The sequence below is a fragment of the Cucurbita maxima genome, unplaced genomic scaffold, assembly GCF_002738345.1.
Source record: "Cucurbita maxima cultivar Rimu unplaced genomic scaffold, Cmax_1.0 Cma_Scf00069, whole genome shotgun sequence".
Classification (NCBI taxonomy): domain Eukaryota; kingdom Viridiplantae; phylum Streptophyta; class Magnoliopsida; order Cucurbitales; family Cucurbitaceae; genus Cucurbita; species Cucurbita maxima.
The window spans coordinates 551,368-561,636 of NW_019272085.1; the positions used below are offsets into that span (position 1 = coordinate 551,368).

The 10,269-nt window shown below is 36.9% G+C and overlaps 3 protein-coding genes across 10 annotated transcripts in view; 2 read left to right on the top strand and 1 right to left on the bottom strand.

The window, feature by feature from the left end:
* LOC111472327 (5'-nucleotidase SurE-like) overlaps positions 1-5,010 on the bottom strand; it is an 8,626-nt gene extending 3,616 nt beyond the window's left edge. Inside the window, exons 1-11 of one of the 6 annotated variants that reach the window (XM_023117996.1) lie at positions 4,769-5,010; positions 4,244-4,338; positions 3,619-3,683; positions 3,253-3,296; positions 2,332-2,409; positions 1,846-1,999; positions 1,637-1,690; positions 1,462-1,569; positions 495-554; positions 290-409; positions 1-22 (exon numbers count right to left, since the gene is read on the bottom strand). In XM_023117996.1, coding sequence (XP_022973764.1) covers positions 299-409; positions 495-554; positions 1,462-1,569; positions 1,637-1,690; positions 1,846-1,999; positions 2,332-2,409; positions 3,253-3,296; positions 3,619-3,683; positions 4,244-4,338; positions 4,769-4,914 — 915 coding nt within the window. In that variant the 5' untranslated portion in view covers positions 4,915-5,010 and the 3' untranslated portion in view covers positions 1-22; positions 290-298. Of the gene's footprint in view, positions 23-281; positions 410-494; positions 555-1,461; positions 1,570-1,636; positions 1,691-1,845; positions 2,000-2,331; positions 2,410-3,252; positions 3,297-3,618; positions 3,684-4,243; positions 4,339-4,768 lie in introns of all 6 variants that reach the window. The other 5 variants (XM_023117995.1, XM_023117994.1, XM_023117991.1 and 2 more) reach the window with 5 other exon arrangements.
* A 464-nt stretch (positions 5,011-5,474) lies between these two features.
* On the top strand, positions 5,475-9,454 carry LOC111472323 (probable prefoldin subunit 2). 2 transcript variants are annotated; one of them, XM_023117985.1, is made up of 2 exons: positions 5,475-5,614; positions 8,772-9,449. In XM_023117985.1, exon 2 carries the CDS (start codon positions 8,778-8,780, stop codon positions 9,222-9,224), a length of 447 nt encoding a protein of 148 aa, XP_022973753.1. In that variant the 5' UTR covers positions 5,475-5,614; positions 8,772-8,777; the 3' UTR covers positions 9,225-9,449. The 2 variants fall into 2 exon arrangements, with proteins under 2 accessions (XP_022973753.1, XP_022973754.1); XM_023117986.1 differs by lacking the exon at positions 5,475-5,614 and adding an exon at positions 8,001-8,112 and having other exon boundaries at positions 8,772-9,454.
* Positions 5,489-8,106, top strand: LOC111472322. 2 transcript variants are annotated; one of them, XM_023117983.1, is made up of 2 exons: positions 5,489-5,614; positions 7,007-8,106. In XM_023117983.1, the coding sequence occupies exon 2, from the start codon at positions 7,071-7,073 to the stop codon at positions 8,073-8,075; it is 1,005 nt and encodes a 334-aa protein (XP_022973751.1). In that variant the 5' UTR covers positions 5,489-5,614; positions 7,007-7,070; the 3' UTR covers positions 8,076-8,106. The 2 variants fall into 2 exon arrangements, with proteins under 2 accessions (XP_022973751.1, XP_022973752.1); XM_023117984.1 differs by having other exon boundaries at positions 5,532-5,614; positions 7,038-8,106.
* Positions 9,455-10,269: the final 815 nt, after the last annotated feature.

Genomic DNA, 10,269 nt, shown 5'->3' on the forward strand with positions numbered 1-10,269 from the left:
TCATCTAACAAAATGCCTAAACCTGCAAAGAATAAAACAGAAAATTTTGAGTAACACTTCTTTTGGTAATGTCTTTTGGTAATGAACTTCGCGTTATAACATCTCATGAACATAGATTACTGTGAGGGGGAGGATGGGGAAAAGAAAACTAAATGGGACGGACCATAAAAGATAAATATGACACATGAACAGAGGCTGTATGCCTCCTGTGTGTTTATTTCTATCTGCTTATTGATATTTGAACAAAATAAAATGTTCATAAAACTTTTAAAAGGCATTACGCAGAAACCTTACGAAATTATAAAGCAGAAGCTGATGGCGGAGCAACCACACCAAGCAACCAAGCTTCCAAAATGTTTTCGCAGTCTATCTCTGCACGAGACAGGGCAGCAAGAGGAGTGACAGTAATCTGAAATCGAATTATGAGTCACTAATTAGTGTCGGCGTATCTTCTATAATTATGAGCTTTATTTTCTAAAGAAAATGATACACACATAGCCTTCTCGTAGATATTTGTAATCTGTATCTTCATCATCAACAGGTGGACTTATTACCTACAAAGATAATAACTTGAAGTTAACATTTACAAATATAAAGTTCCAAGTGATGCTAAGCTAGCAATGATTAAACAATCGTCAAATTCTCCAGAATAAAAATAATTCCAACTGATAATACAAATTGGGTGTGACCTGATTGTTAAATGTTACAAAGAATCAGAAATCAGGAACAAAACAATCCCAACAATTAAATCAACTGAAGGGTACAGAAAAAGACAGAAACTCTTGCATACATTCAAGGAAATCGGTGCAAAATCTTTAAGGTGAAGATACCAAGAATCCTTTAAATTTCTCCCACGAGGACAAGGGTGTTGTTGAGGAAGGCCTATGGTGAATATCACAATCATGTTTTATTTTCGTTGTTCGTCTCTATGCATGTCTGTGAAGGCTTTCTCGTAACCCACATTACTAGATGTACTAGGCTATAATATGAATAGACTGGTCCCGTCTTCTATTAACAAGCTAAGTAGAATCATTACTACTCACAGCCATGGGTGCTGCTGAATTCAACCTAAGCAAGCAGTACAGTAAAACTCTCCTATGGATCCAGATAAGCAACCATAGCATAAGTTTCAAATAGCATTTCTAAACTAAAGTTGATAATTGAGCCCGATAGATGTGAGGAGTTGAGGTGAAAGGGGAAGTTTCCATAGATTTGCTACATTTTCTTGTAGCTCTAGCTTAACAGATGCATCAAAAGTCGCCTCATTTGATCAGATGAAAGAGTCCCATATGTATTTACAAGAAAAGAAAATGAGATACTCAACCTATTAATTTTAAAAAATAATCATAAAAATAAAATAAAATCATTGAAAATGGAAGGATATAATAGCTCTAAACTAGAAGATATCAATGTTGATGTTTTTTTTAAAAAAAAAATTATAGAATGCTGGGGGGAACCTACCTGCCTCGTAAACAGCTCAGATTCATTCGACGTATTACATTCCACTGATGATGCTGGCTCCATAGTCATAGTTGACAACATTTTACCTCCTGGAGAGTCAGAAGTAACCCTTCGATGATGCTGGCTCCATAGTCATAGTTGACAACATTTTACCTCCTGGAGAGTCAGAAGTAACCCTTCTCCAACCCAGTTTGTACATGCATCGACCTTGCTTGGTTAATTTATATCCCTAAATGATACACACAAAAATATATTATATATCCATTACTGCTAACCACCCATTTCATAACACGGAAGTAAAATAAGCAATCAACATAATATTTTCTACAGCGTAACTCAAAACGAGATGGCAAGATGTTCACTAGGAGTTACAATATTTATTACCCTATGCTTAGCAATATCTGTTGGAAAATCGATATTCAAGAAACAATTTTGAGGAAAAGTTTGAGCCTTGACGTCAGCTAACATTGCACTTATTATGGGCAAGCAAGCCTCAGCAGCAAGTGTGTAGTCATTTATATTGCTCCTACCTCCAACCCTGAATTTCCATAACAAGAAAAGTCAAATGAGTAGAAACTAACAATAATACCTAAAATATTGAGATATACGTAGATTGATAATTAAGATGATGGACAAAACTTAACTAACAATAATACCTAAAATATTGAGATATACGTAGATTGATAATTAAGATGATGGACAAAACTTCCAATCGAGATGACAGGCCATCTACTGCTCTATTTGAAACCTTTCTTGTTTTAAAAAAAATGGTACATATCTTTTTTGATAGGAAAATGGAGCCTATCTCAACAGATATTACTTAACAGTGATATGATAAAGTCTAGCAATGCAGGGAATTTTTATACGTACCAGTCATAAGATAAAGAAATTGAAGGAATGCCATTAAAAAAGGCTTCTCGAGCACCCGCTACTGTTCCAGAATACACACTGCAGTTTAAATGAAAGACTGCTTCAATAAAGTTACAAAATCCTTTTCCACCACAAATAGAGAATTCTCTATGTTGATCTAATAATTGTGACTCGTACCTACTTATATAACAAAAATAATAATAATAATAATAATAATAATACAAGGGGAAAAAAATTACCTAAGAAGCACGAATATAGATACAACATTTTTAAAAAAAATCTAGGACATGGTCAAAGCAAGGACAAGTTTATTAAAATATAATTTATTTTTATATCAGATGGAAATTCAAAATCAATAAGTTTATGCATTTATAAGCTTAAAAAATGAATTTGATGTATTTCATCCTATATTATTAGGTGTCTATTTAGTATTCAAGTGTTTGATACGTGTCAAACAAATGTTAGACAAATATATTGACTTTCTATGGTTGATGTCTAACATATATCCATTGTGCTAACAAGTATTGTGTCCAACAATTGTTGAAGTGTCCAAGTGCCTGACACGTGTCAAATAAAGACACACAAACCAAACTAAAGTGTCTCTACGTCTTAGAATAGTACTAATTTGTTTTGTCAAAAAGCTTTAGGGAATATTATTTCCCGGTGTTTCCATGTGCTTGTAGCAAAAAGGATACTTTCTTCACTATTTTATTCAAGAGCACATTTAACTTGTTAGATAAACAATTATTTGAGCTTTAGTGGCTTCCACGTGATTTGATACTTGAAGTGCAAACTTTTCTTGCCAACACTACGGGCATGCACATATCATGCTGAGTACATATTTGATACTTGAATATCACTGATAGCCGAACTGTCAAAGTAGATTTACGTAAGGGAAAGTATGTCAAGATTTGTACTAACACGTGATAACCACAGTTGCTACCCATGTTTATGCCACTGACTACCTGCAATTAAAGTACAATACATAAATAAGCAGGAAGAGCTAAACATATTGCAACTTGTATGCACCAACTTCATACATCATTAGTGATAACATTGCGAGAAGCATTACCATCCAACATTAAGTTGTTGTTTGACAAAATAATCCACATTTGCAATTACAGACACACGTCTAGGTTGAGAAACAACATTTCTTGAGTCAATATAAACGCTAACTTCTTGTCGGGTTATCCACATGTTAAGTAAATTAAAGCGAGTAAGGCACAAAAAGCTAGATAAGACAATATACTGCAGTCAAACCATGAAGTAAAAGGGAAAAAAAGCTACCAGATCTGGTTTTGACGGAAAGAGAGTTCCAGATATTCCCAAAGAAGTACAATCAGCCGGAGTTCCTGCAGAAGCACGAAACCTTAAAACCTTATTAAGTCACTGAAAGCAATATTGAACATCAGCTAGAATGAAGTTCAAATCATTTATAATTGGTTTTAATGAAAATGAGAACACTCCAACATTACATCTCAAGAAGGGAGGCAATGCATTGCAGATCATTTTAGACCATTTCATTAAATCCCAAAGCTTGAAGTCAAATCCATCAAGTAAAAGTGACCATGAGAAATAAAGCAGATATTTCAATAAATGTCAACAGTCCTCTTATATTACTAAGGCCCCATTTGAGCGTAATTATCGAAACGTTCCAACCCTTCATTACTCTATCACACTGCTACAGCTTCGTAGTATTGCTATGAGCTCTAACATTGTCAGGCTTATTTGTAGGACATAAGAAAGTAGAAAATTCAACGAACAAACCATAGGGGACTTGGGGTTATAGGACTATTGAAGATTTACATTTTCTAAACCTCCAACGAACTAACATTTATAGGTAAGGTGTACAAGTTCAAAGTCAAACGAAAAGGAAGCTACATATTTCAAATTAGAGAATAAAAAAACACACCAGAAACAGCATAAGAAGTGGTTCCTTCGATATCCACTCTCTTAGCAGAAATAGGATGACGCCAAGTAATAGACTGGCTAACAGCTGACTTTTCCCTGTATAATGCAGAAACAACCCCACAATATCAAATATGTATCTCATATGTATTATTAAACAAAACAAACGGGAAGTACTTGTTTTAGCTAATATCTTACGACCAATAACCAAATCATAACATATTGATTAAAAAATAAGAACACTGCCGATAAGACAGTTCCTAATATCTCAATTCACGCAATCCAAGGCCACCAAATTCTAAAGGAAAGAAGTTAGCATAGGCATGTGCAAAATGAAAAAACAGGAACACCAAATGCACTGAAAACCAGACAAATTACCACCAAACACAAACAGACGAACGAACAAAATTTCACCAACTAAAACACACGAGCTTGTACACAGATTATGATCGTGAGCTTCAAACAACAACACTTGCAGATTGGAAAAAAAGAAAAGAAAGCGAGAGGACAAAAAGGAGAAGAGGCGTACGAATCAGGCGCGCAGACTTGAACATTGTACAGCTTAGTGGAGACGAGGACACGAACCAAAGCGCGAATACCGGGCGCATCGATTCCGTCGTCGTTGGTGATCATGATCGTCGGTCTACTGTCTGAATCGACGATGGTAGCTTCCATTTTTTTTTTGCTTACAGAGATGGACCCCGCCAGAGGAACGTAGAAGAACAAAATTTATGGCATCCAACGCAGGGGAATGGTCTATAAAGGCAAACTGTTTGGAATAAAATTTGGGTGGCAAATGGCCATTCAGAAAGCCCCGCCGACGCGAATATTACAATTATACCCTTTTCCCCCTCTTTTTTAGTGTAAAATTTGATTCTTTTGGGATTTACATAATTTTTATTATTTCTAGAAAAATATAAAATAATTTGATCAATTTAGGAAAATGACGTAATAAATAGTAGTGCTTTCTAGAATAAAAAAATTATTGAAAATATGTTTGTATTTAAATTAATAAAAATATATTTTGCCTTTCAACCTTAAAAAAAAAAAAAAAACTTAAATATTCTTATGTTAGTTTTAGATTAAAATGATTAGTATTTTATTTTATTTTAAATATTCTCTTTTTACTATAATTTTTTTTAATAAAATAATAATCTAGTAAAAAATTATGGGATTTTTATTAATAATTGAACATCATTTAGAAGATAAATTATTTACATCCTAGGTCAAGTCCCAAACTGCCCTCGCGAAGTGACCCAATTTCCTCAATTTCACCTTCCACTGTTCGCAGTCTCGCAGCAGCTTGCCCGCGTCGCCCCTCCGAATCGCTCACCACTTGGCTTCACTCCGAGCACCGGTTAACGGCGTCGATCAAGTACTCTTCCCTGACATACACTATTTTTAAGTTTGCGATCGAATGCTTTTAATTTCTTAGCGGATCATGCACCTGTTTTGCTTGCGGCTTCGACTGAGATTAGGTTTTAATGCTTTTAATTTCTTAGCGGATCATGCACCTGTTTTGCTTGCGGCTTCGACTGAGATTAGGTTTTGCTATCTGTTTTATTTTGTGATTGGACTTATACCGGGGGTTCGTCTTTAAGTTGGTTGTTAAATATTCTTTAGCAGAAATTTGGAGTAGTTGCTTTTGTTTTGAAATTTGGCCTTCCTCGTGCTGACTTCTGTGTTTTTGTATATTGGCGCCAAAACCTTTTGGCTCAGCTCACAGCTGTTTGAGCAACTGTATTTTCTTTATGATATTTCTCTGAAATTAGAGTCTCAGGTGCTTGTTTGTTGTATTATGAACTATAATAGATGGTGGTTTCAGATTTTATTCCAACATATCGAGCTAGAACTCAATTCACTAATCAATGGTTCTGGCTTCATATTGCGCTTTTAAACTGTGGTTGAACCTTGAGTACTCTTCTTTTACTTTACTTTCCGTTGTTAGTATTGTTTTTGTCCATATTCAATGGAATTACGAGGTTTTGTTGGTAAATTTTACTTTCCGTTGTTAGTATTGTTTTTGTCCATATTCAATGGAATTACGAGGTTTTGTTGGTAAATGACTAGTAATTGGGGGATGGGTTGTGGTGATATCAGACTATGGTTTAGCTTTTTGGTGCTGTTTTTTTAAAAATTGAACTATGAAGGGTATCTATAGGTTAAGTTATCAAGGAAGTTGTCTTATTAAAAATTCAACTTCATGATTTTAGTCCCATCTATGCCAAAAGTGGATTTCCGGGAAGTTGTCTTATTAAAAATTCAACTTCATGATTTTAGTCCCATCTATGCCAAAAGTGGATTTCCGACTTTCATACAATGTGAGCAGGGGAGAAGGAAGTCTGTGCGGACTGCAAAGCCAGATTCTTAGTTTGATTTGAGGGATATCTGTACTGGCCATATCTTATGCTTAATTGACTTTTTCACCACTGGGTTTGGATTTGAGGGATATCTGTACTGGCCATATCTTATGCTTAATTGACTTTTTCACCACTGGGTTTGGATTTCTGACCACCATGGATGAAATGTAAGGAGAGAGCTTTTTTTGGATTGGTTTGCTTTTTTGGATTTAACCAATCCACCCAAATTGCAAATTAGATGCAATTTTAGGAATTAAGACATTTATGAGTTTTCCTCCTACGTCAAATTCAATTGAACAAAGTTAATTGTGAAAGTTTACAACATCAATCATTCAGCCCATCTGTTTGATGCTTTGCTTCTACGAGTTAATTCATTCACTACGGGTTGTATTGTTTTTTTGTCCTAGGCATTTGATATTCATGTAAATTGGTGGTCGGGATCCTTGGTTGTTCAAAATTTGAAGTGGCTTCATGTTCTTAAGGAGAGGGTTTTCTTTAATTAGTCCTCACTTTGTATTGAGGGCCTGCAGTTTTGGCTCAAAAGCATTAGCCAAGGGAATCCTTGGAAGCGAGAATGAAAGGGTAGCTCATTCAGATAGCATTGTAAATGGTTCATCCACGACTCAGCCATCTCCACTGTTTCCTGAGGGTAAACCTCATTCGGTTGCTTATGATGTTGAACTTATAGACGATGATACTTGGGCAGTTTCATTTAGTTTAGCTCGAGCATGGGAAGGGAGAGAGAAGGGCTCATCTGGCTTTGATAATAGATACTTCTTAGAGGATGAAGATCATGATCCAATTGATTATTGTGATTCAGAGTTTGATGATATTGACAACATGAGAATCCGGGGAAATCTCTTCTATAAACTTGATCGAGGTTCCAAAGAGTTTGAAGAATATAGCTTTGATTTTCATCGGAAGAAAAAATCTATAAAGGAAAAGGAAGATACGCAGCAAAACAAAAGTAAAGTGAATGATAAACCCAATAATCATTTGGCAAGTGGCCATGTAAAGCTTCCTGAACATGTGAAGAACAAATATGTAATAATTGAAAGGGAGAACAATGACTTTGAGAAGAAGCTTAGGACACCCACGTTTAATCAGCTTACTGCTCCTTACCATGAGCCATTTTGTCTTGATATATACATATCAAAAGCCTCTGTTCGAGCCTGCATCATTCACCGGGTCACCAGTAAGGTGGTTGCTGTGGCACATTCAATTTCTAAGGACATGAAATTTGACCTGACTTCAAGGAAGGATTCCTCTGCCTGTGCTGCTGTGGGGGCCGTTTTGGCCCAGAGAGCATTGGCTGATGATATCCACAATCTGGTATACACTCCAAGAAAAGGCGAGAGGATAGAAGGGAAGCTTCAAATCGTGCTTCAGTCTGTCATTGATAATGGGATTAATGTGAAAGTAAAGATTAAGCAGCAAAAGAGACCCAGAAAAGTTGGAAAGCCACCTTTAGCATAAGTCGGATGAAGAAAGATCATGAGGTTGCCCTTTTGACGTAAGACAACTTCCTTGATATACTGAGTAATATTGTTTTAGATCCCCCCCCCCCCCCCCCCCCCCCCCCCCCCCCCCCCCCCCCCCCCCCCCCCCCCCCCCCCCCCCCCCCCCCCCCCCCCCCCCCCCCCCCCCCCCCCCCCCCCCCCCCCCCCCCCCCCCCCCCCCCCCCCCCCCCCCCCCCCCCCCCNTTGTCGAGATGTTTGAGTACATAAAGTTAAACAATTTCTTTTCTGAAATAAAACCCTTGTACAGTTTTCAATCTTGTTTAAAATCAAGGGTGCAACCATACTCATGTAGTACCACGAGTATACTGTTGGCTCAAGAAAACTTTCACATGTACCCTCATCACCCTCTGTCTTGCGCTTTCTACATCTGTTAAGACGAATGTGATCTCATCCTCCAACAGAGAGCCATTCCTTGCAAATCATCTCAATGATCACACACATACAACCCACGCTAGAATTTTTGGTATTGGGAGTTGCCATCCTCCGTCAAAGAGCCATTCCTTGCAAAACCAATCCATGATCACACACATACACAACTCACGCTAGAATTTTTGGTGTTTGGAGTTGTGTTGGATATTTCATGCGTGGATGAATGTTAAAAGTTATTCTACTAGTTTCTTAAGTTGTTTACCAAGTTTCTACCACATTACAGATCAAAATGGCAAGCGCAAGTGAGAGTGAACGCAAGGAACCTGTAAATGAGCAAATGGTTGCAAACATGTACGGTGCTTTAAGGTCTGAGCTTAATCAGATATATTCAAAAATCACAGAACTTGAAATGGAAGCGAGCGAGCACTCTCTTGTCATTTCTGCAATCGAACCACTTGATCCATCAAGAAGATGCTACAGAATGATTGGGGGAGTGCTGGTGGAAAGAACTATCAAGGAGGTTCTGCCCGCCGTTCAACACAACAAAGAGGGAATCGAGGAGGTCATTTCCAGACTCAATGAGGCCTTGGAGAAGAAAAAGAAGGAGATTGTTGACTTGGAGGCCAAATACAAGATCAAGATTAGAAAGCCTGATGGCGAGGCTAAGGAGGAAGACAGTGGGCGGAAAGAAGGTGCAGCTCAAGGAGTCCTCGTAGGCCCTGCAGGTGAAAACTAAACCCAACCCCATCGTGAACTTTAATCATATTCTTGTAGTGCTAAACCTTATAGTTTCATCCAGATGGTTCATTGCTATAATGCATATTTGTGTGAAATTTTGTTTAAACTTTCAGTTCTATAGGAAGATTCAGAACCTTTTTGGTACATAGATGATTTTGAGGGAAAAATTGAATGGGAACTAACTTTTTAGTGTTATGATATTGAAATTTTTCTCAAAGTCTTAGATTACCTCTTCACCAATGCATCAGTTTGATTGTGCTGCAATGAATTCTGTACTCAGAGCTTTCAGATTCAGCCTTTCATTAGTCTCTTTGAATAGAACCCATTGGAATCTCTTAAAATTGCTGAGTTTACATCTCATGTAAAAGAACCTCATAGTTATAATGGAAGCCTCCCTATCCTCTCACAGCTATAGAAATCCCGAACTCCTTTTTCGACCAAAACTCGGTCCGATGTCTTAAGAATAGACGTGAATATTTAATACTCAATTCATAATTATTCATATTATCACCATTGCCAAATTGGCAAAGCTCTCTCTATCTAGGGATGAATGAAGTTAAATCTTGAAGTATTGAGCCACCAAATTAGGCACTGATGATAAAATATACATATTTTACTCCAACATCATAGAGTAAAATATGGTAATTACATAAAACATACTCCAAACCAAACCCTAAATGTTTGATTGTAAATCATAGAGTAAAATATGGTAATTACATAAAACATACTCCAAACCAAACCCTAAATGTTTGATTGTAAATCAAATTAGTGATCTTAAAACAGGACCAAGCATCTCGTGGATCATACTTTAAACAAAAATATGCATAAAAATACTCAAAGAATGTCTGTCTTTATAGATGCCCTCTTGGAATCTCTCTTAGGATCCTCTTTTTAAAAATACTCAAAGAATGTCTGTCTTTATAGATGCCCTCTTGGAATCTCTCTTAGGATCCTCTTTTCCTTGTCCCCTTCACTCCATAATCAAACAAAACTCCTTTCAAATCTCTCTCTCATGATATTGGGTTTATCAAAGCTGCCATGCT

What these genes read in the sequence shown, in the direction of transcription:
- LOC111472322 (XM_023117983.1), top strand. Translation starts at nt 7,071, where the DNA reads ATGTTCTTAAGGAGAGGGTTTTCTTTAATTAGTCCTCACTTTGTATTG.
- LOC111472323 (XM_023117985.1), top strand. Translation starts at nt 8,778, where the DNA reads ATGGCAAGCGCAAGTGAGAGTGAACGCAAGGAACCTGTAAATGAGCAA.